The following is a 7586-nucleotide window of genomic DNA, read 5'->3' on the forward strand; positions in this document are numbered from 1 at the left end:
TGTTTTCACTACAATATGTACACTACCCTTAATTAATTAATTTCTTATTCTATCCTCTTTTGTACCTTAACACCTAACTTATTATTCTCATATCTGCTACCTTCACTCCACTTACCTACCCTAACCTTACATTTCTTTTTCATCTCTCCCTTTCATACACCAAACATTCTGAAATCCTGTTGACCCATTTCCTTATCTTCGCTATATCACACACTTCCTAATTCCTATTCACTCAGTCTCTAGTTACCTACAAGTCATCGTACTTGAATATCGGTGAAAATATTTAAATATCATTGAGAGAAATCCCTACTCGAAAGAATTACTTAAAAAAATAACATACCTCGCCAATTTTCTAATTTTTAACACGACTTTATTGATAGCCGGAATAGTGTTATACCAGTATAATTACAATACAAATATTGAAAAATTCCGGGCAATACATCCTTTGATCAATTAACAATAAAAAAAAAAAATCTACTGAGAAATAAGAAAATACATACCCCGTGACGGAATCAAAATCTGCTACGAAACTTAGTCTTCGAAGCACTGAAACGTTCACACATTTCAATCTGCTTATGATATAATATTATTCCCAGTTTGAAAATTTTCACTGACGAATACCATTTCTGAAATAACACGCATCTCAGTAAAATGTTCTACAATATTCTAATGACCTATGCGTTACAGTTTACAGATATTATATAAACCTACCAATAAATACCTAATATTAATTTTTATCACACAGAGTTTGTATTTTTAAATGTTGTATTCAAGGATTTATTAGTTTTATTTTTTACCTAACAAAATTACATTTATTCACAAGTCAGTTATCAACTAGAACTCGACTACGAGTAAGACAGCGTTTGGATTGTTCGGACTGGCGTATAATTTATTAATACTATACATTGCGCCTTTGGTAGGTAGTAGTAAACGTATATGCTTCTACGTTACTGAGTTAACAGATTTTCCGTGACAATACCTAACCGTCCTAATCATAGAAAATATATATATGGTCTTAACCGATTCAAAAAACCATTTATTTGTTTCTATGCGGTAAATTGAATTAAAATTTACAATATAGATAACGGTTTTTTTACTGAGTAACCATTTATTTATTACTTGGTTTATTAACAAATTCTAATTGATATAAAATAGTAATAAAATAAAAATAGTTTTATTGATCCCAATATTTAAAAATAATGTTTCAAATAAAATAATAAAAAGAATTTAAGAAATACCTATTAATAAATATGTATTATCTAAATAACAAAATAACTAAATAAATTCGTGTTTTTTTTTAAAACATTTTCACGCCTTCTCTCTTACGACATTGTATCACTTCTCCTTAGAGTAGCATAGGAGGTTATGAACACTTGAAATTGTGCATATTAAAAAATCAGCCATATCCTCCTCCCCTTTGACAAAATCATTTGACTCATTTAGCTATTTTGTGAATTAAGAACGTTACATTTAACATACAAAACTGTACCTACCTACATAATAGTTATCAACCTATTAACACATCATTAATATTATATTTTTTATTGTATACACTAATCGATTGGTAAATACAATATAACGTTAAGTTATAAATAGGACGTGGATTTAAATGCATTAAAAACAAGAACAAATTCCTTAAAAATACGATTTAAAGCACTTATATTACAAAGCTTAATAAAATGTCCAGAAAAATTAAAAGTCCTATTTAAACGAATATAAAATAGAATTTAGATAGGTGTATAGGTAGTGTATTCGTTATATTTTGAGTTTCATTACAGCACATCAGTCAATCAGATGCTATTAAATATTTTAAAATAAAAAACTTCGACAGTAATTCCATATTGGCAGTACCGAAATCTAACATCTTAAACACTTAATATAAACAATTTTTCACAAACGTGTTATGGAATGAAAATAAAAAAAATTTATAATTCATATTTAAACCGATTTTCTACTGATTTATGCCGGTCTTCTATATTAATAATAATTATAAATATATAGCAATAACAAATCATTTTTGAGTAGCGGCCCACCGGGAAAGTTCCCAGTATCCCGCCGGCTCAGTCCGCCCCTGGTTCATATTGTAACCAAAAAATCTATTATAAACAATACAATATAACGATTTTAGTTATTTTGTTGTAATTTAAAAATAGTAGGTATTCGCGGATTTATGAAACGTTTAGAGTATATTATTATAATTTATATACACTATGACACTTTCAAATGTAATTTTTTGGGCAAAAATGACTTTAACCTACTATATTGTAGGTACTAATGCCTAATAGTAAAATAAATTACTTTAATCTCAATATTATTTATTAGTTAACGATGTCATTGTGTTCGAAAAAATAAAAATAAATGTGATTTTAATTAGAGTCTTGTAATGTAACCTACCTATATGTAAAAAATAAATTAATTTAATCATAACTGTTGAACTTTTAGGGACATAAAAGGTAACACATTCGTGATAGGGTGCAGTTGACAATTCCGTGAATATTACTTTTATGTGTACTTGGTTATACGTTCCTAATCCCTATGATATAGAATTATAGAATATAGATATTAGGTGAACACTAGAAGTTAAGTATGTGACACTAAATTAAAAGTAACCTATAACTTATAATAACGTTGTATTTGCAAAAAAAATTACCAGTTATTAATTAAAATTGTATCTTATGACTATTATCAGTTAAGTACCTTATATAGGTAAGCTCCTATTAATTATAATTATTTTACGAACAGGGACTGGAAAAACGACGACGACGTTTATATCTCGCGTATTTTATACATTTCTGGTTCGGAACTAAAATATGCGCATACAACACTTGGATAGCACATTTTTCGTGACATTAAATATTTATTTTAAGTCTTAAAAGTAAATTTAAGCCCCAAAAGAATATAAAAACAAACTTACTTTAATTATCGACTCCTTCGGCGGAATCCGTGACGTGTGTGAACTGCGACGCCCATGAGGAAACGCTCCAGATTACAGAACTTAGAATATTGTAATTTATGAAAAATAAAATTGTACGAAACGCAGTAAGTTTTTTGATCATATTTTCTTTGCCTATTGAAATTTTAGAATTTTTAATCGACTGTGTCTTCTGCAACGACTTCGAGATTTGCCATAGATAAATAAATAAATGATATAGATATTATACTAGGTACGTCAATATGATGAATCCACGGATATAATATAATGCAACTTTTTATATCAAATAATTCCGTGTTAAGGAACAATTTGTTTATTGAAATTTGATATGACAATAAAACCAAAATAGTTTATAATTTTGAATTTGAATTATAACAATATGATATAGGTATTATTTAAATTATTATTTTAGTTTATCAATTTAATTATTGATTAAGGCGGTGAATAGATATCAGAAGCACAAGAATTTTTTTATAAGAGTATATTGTATTTTATGAATTATTAAATAAAAATGTGATGACTGGATTTTAGAGTTAACATAAAGCCAAATACCATAATACCAACTAGATTTCTAAAACTCTAGTCTATCATTTTAGATTCTGAGCGGAAAGATGACTGTATTAATTTTCTATCTTTATTTTTTTAATATTTTTAATTATTTTTTCTTGTGGTCTGTGTAAATGTATTTTTGGTGTTTTACGGCTGCTGTAAGATCAATTTATGAGAATCCTTGCATTAAATTGTTAGGATTATTTGATATGAATAATTATCATTCATTTTATTGTGTACACTAATCGATTTGTAAATACAATTTAACGTTAAGTTATAAATAGGACGTGGATTTAAATGCATTAAAAACAAGAAAAATAAGATTTAAAGCACATATATTACAAAGCTTAATAAAATGTCCAGAAAAATTAAAAGTCCTATTTAAACGAATATAAAATAGAATTTAGATAGGTGTATAGGTAGGGGTGACCGGGTCTAGTTGTAACATGGGGTAAGATGTAACATAGGCGTAAAGTATTTGTAGACTGCTTCTATAGAATTCTAATAGATAGCGTTAGATTCATAAATAAATATTATCATATGTTTTGTTGTTATCAGAATCATGTTGTAATTATTGAAGCGATAACAATTATAAAACTGATTTTATCAGTAAATAGTGAAAATATTTTGATATCTTACTATTCAGTTTGTTATCACAGTTTTTAAACTTAATCACAAGTTTTAGTCATACTTAAATCCAAATGTTGTGCAGATTTAATTGCAACAACACGCATTAATGTAAGTATTATATTACCTTTTTAATTATAATAAATATTAAAAAAAGTCATGTTGGGGTACAATGTAACAAACTGTTTGGGGCTAGTTGTAACACATTTTTTATCATAGTATTTATTTTAAACAAATTCAACATGTAATTATGTCACACATGAATAGTATTTAATTAACATATTAATTTGTTATTATACATTTATACTTTTATAGAACATTCAATATGCCTAGACACTATATAAGGAAAACTAATAGAGGATTCACATCAGAGTTGATTAAAGCTGCTGCAGATGAAGTTATCATTGAGAATAAATCAGTTAGAAGTACTGCAAAAAAATATGATTTGTGTCATGTCAGTCTGTCGCGGTATGTTGCAAAATTTAAAACAAGTAAGAATAATGGTGATGTTAGTACACTAAATGTAGGATATAAGGGGCCTAAACAAGTATTCAGTGTAGACCAAGAACAAATACTATCTCAATATATTAAAAATTCGGCAGATATGTATTTTGGACTCACCCCCCGTGACATTAAACAACTAGCATACCAATTTGCACATAAATTGGGCTTGAAGTATCCTGAAGTATGGGGAAAAAACCTTATGGCTGGGCCTGATTGGTTTACAAAATTTTTAAAAAGAAATTCTAGTCTTTCTCTCAGGCAACCAGAAGCAACCAGTTTATCCAGGGCCATGAATTTCAATAAAGCTAATGTAAATTTATTTATGGATAAGTTTCAACAAGTGTTATTAAAATATAAATTTGAAGCTCAACACATATACAACATTGATGAAACAGGTGTAACAACAGTTCAAACACCATCCAAAATTGTTGCTACTAAGGGGAAAAAGCAAATAGGTGCTATAACATCAGCTGAACGGGGTGTTTTAGTTACTATGTGTATAGCAGTTAATGGAACTGGTTGTGCTATACCACCAATGTTTGTTTTTCCAAGAGTCAAATATCATCAACATTTTATAAGGGGAGGACCTGCTGGATGTGTTGGTACAGCCAACAAATCTGGGTGGATGCAAGGTCCAGAGTTCTTAACATTTATGGAGCATTTTGTAAATCATGTTCGACCAAGCCTTGAAAAAAAAGTGTTGGTGCTTTTAGATAATCATGAGTCGCACTTATATCTGCCTGTGATTGATTTTTGCAAAGATAATGGCATTGTTTTATTATCATTTCCACCACACTGCTCACATAAGCTCCAACCACTAGACCGTAGTGTGTATGGTCCTTTTAAAAAATTTGTTAATAGGGAAATGGATCAGTGGATGACCATGCACCCAGGGTCTAGAATGACAATCTATGATATTCCTCAAATTGTGGCTGGTGCATTGCCTGATGCAGTATCACCTCGAAATATAATGAGTGGTTTTAAAGTTTCTGGTATTTGGACATTTGATAGAAATATTTTTCGAGAAGACGAATTTGCACCATCCATAGTGACTGATATAGATGCATTGGAATCAAATCAAATAAATCAAGATACTCATCCTGAACAAGAATTATTCAACAGTCTTGAACAAGTCCTGAACAGTCCTGAACACAGTATTCTTGAACCAGAATTACACATCAGTCCTGATCAAATTAATGTAAGTTCAAATGTTGCTATTCAAGTGTCAAATGATAATCCAATACCTTCAACTTCAACATCAGCTTTAATGGCTGATAATCCAATACCTTCAACAAGTTCCAATGTGATTTCACCAGAAAGTATTCGCCCATATCCCAAGGCAGTAAGAGAACAAAAATTAAATAAAAAAGGTAGACAAAAAGGAAAAAGTGCTGTGTTGACTGATACACCAGAAAAGAACGAAATAGAAAAAAAATTTAAAGCAAAAGCTGTTAAAAGAAACATTTTTGAATCAAAAAAAAAACAGAAAGCCAAAACTACAAAACCAAAAAAAGCTAAAATGTCTAAGGAAAATAATTATAGTTCAGATGAGGGTGAGACATTTTGTTTAGTGTGCATGGAAACTTTCAGTTCGAGTAAAGCAAACGAACAGTGGATTGAGTGTAGTAAGTGTAAGTTCTGGACTCATGTAAACTGTGCAAGGGAATGTAAGAGTCCGTTTTATATGTGTGATAACTGCTACTAAAAGACTGAAGAATTTAAATACCTAATTACCTATGTTTTTTTTATTATTATTAAGTAATGAAGGTTCCTCTAACTTAATACTGAAAAGTGATTTTATTATAATTAATTGTTTGTTTATTAATTTTTTAATTTGTTTATTATTATTATTTTTACTGCTGTTATTAATTATACTTATGCATAAAAACTATTACAAATGACACAAAGAGATATTTTATTTTAAATAATTTTGTTCATTATTTTTAATATGTTTATTTTTATTAGTGTTATTAATACAACTTACTTTTGTGTAAAAACTATTACACATGACTAAGAATTATTTTATTTTAAATAATTTATATGACTATTATTATTATTATTATTATTATTTTAACAGAATTTTTTTATTTGTTTTTGTTTTTTTGAATAAATATAGAAATTAAACAATATTTTTGTGTGTGTTACAACTTACCCCACTACCGGGGTAAAATGTAACAAAAAAAAATCATGATATTCAACTTTATATTAATTTATGTATTTATTACTAAGCGCCTGCAAAGCATATTATTAAACAAGACAACATTCTCTATCTATTGGTATAAGAAAAAACTGATTGTGAATATTATTTTCTAAGATACATCCACAAATATTAAAAGTGTTACAACTAGACCCGGTCTCCCCTAGTGTATTCGTTATATTTTGAGTTTCATTACAGCACATCAGTCAATCAGATGCTATTAAATATTTTAAAATAAAAAACTTCGACAGTAATTCCATATTGGCAAGTGTTGTTTTCTATAGCTGAAAACTGAATAGTTATAGTATCGAACATAATGGGTACGTAAAAAATAGAAATATAAATAAAAAAAATTACATTTATTTAATTGTATTTAATTTTTTTTTAATAAGTTTTTATAAAATTGACTTCAACCCATATAAATGTTCTAATTTCATTTTTCAATTCGTTGATAATATATGAAACGAATTTTTTGCTCGGAAAGCAATGTCATAGAAAATTCATAAAATGCAGTTTATATTTAAAACTGCGGCCTAATTATAAATAATAATTTCTGATGCATTGATGCTGAAGAGTGAGGGGGGTGGACAATCAGCAGTACCGGAATCTAACATCTTAAACACTTAATTTCTCAATGTTAAAACTTGTTTAAATGTTGAGATTGAGTTGAATTTAAAAGGTTCGAAAAAATAGATTTAATATAATTAGATAAAGTGTTTATGCTTAAACATTAAAGTTAGAAAAATTTTCGATGTTGAATAAACATTTTATTTAGTT

General features: G+C 28.1%; 1 protein-coding gene across 1 annotated transcript; it reads left to right on the top strand.

Annotated features, from left to right (window-relative positions):
• Positions 1–4116: 4116 nt before the first annotated feature.
• Positions 4117–6696, top strand: LOC132948724 (uncharacterized). Its single transcript, XM_061019350.1, has 2 exons — positions 4117–4219; positions 4424–6696. Exon 2 carries the CDS (start codon positions 4434–4436, stop codon positions 6315–6317), a length of 1884 nt encoding a protein of 627 aa, XP_060875333.1. The 5' UTR covers positions 4117–4219; positions 4424–4433; the 3' UTR covers positions 6318–6696.
• The last annotated feature ends 890 nt before the right edge of the window (positions 6697–7586 follow it).

The sequence above is a fragment of the Metopolophium dirhodum genome, chromosome 7 (genome assembly GCF_019925205.1).
Source record: "Metopolophium dirhodum isolate CAU chromosome 7, ASM1992520v1, whole genome shotgun sequence".
Taxonomy (NCBI): domain Eukaryota; kingdom Metazoa; phylum Arthropoda; class Insecta; order Hemiptera; family Aphididae; genus Metopolophium; species Metopolophium dirhodum.

What these genes read in the sequence shown, in the direction of transcription:
- LOC132948724 (XM_061019350.1), top strand. Translation starts at nt 4,434, where the DNA reads ATGCCTAGACACTATATAAGGAAAACTAATAGAGGATTCACATCAGAG.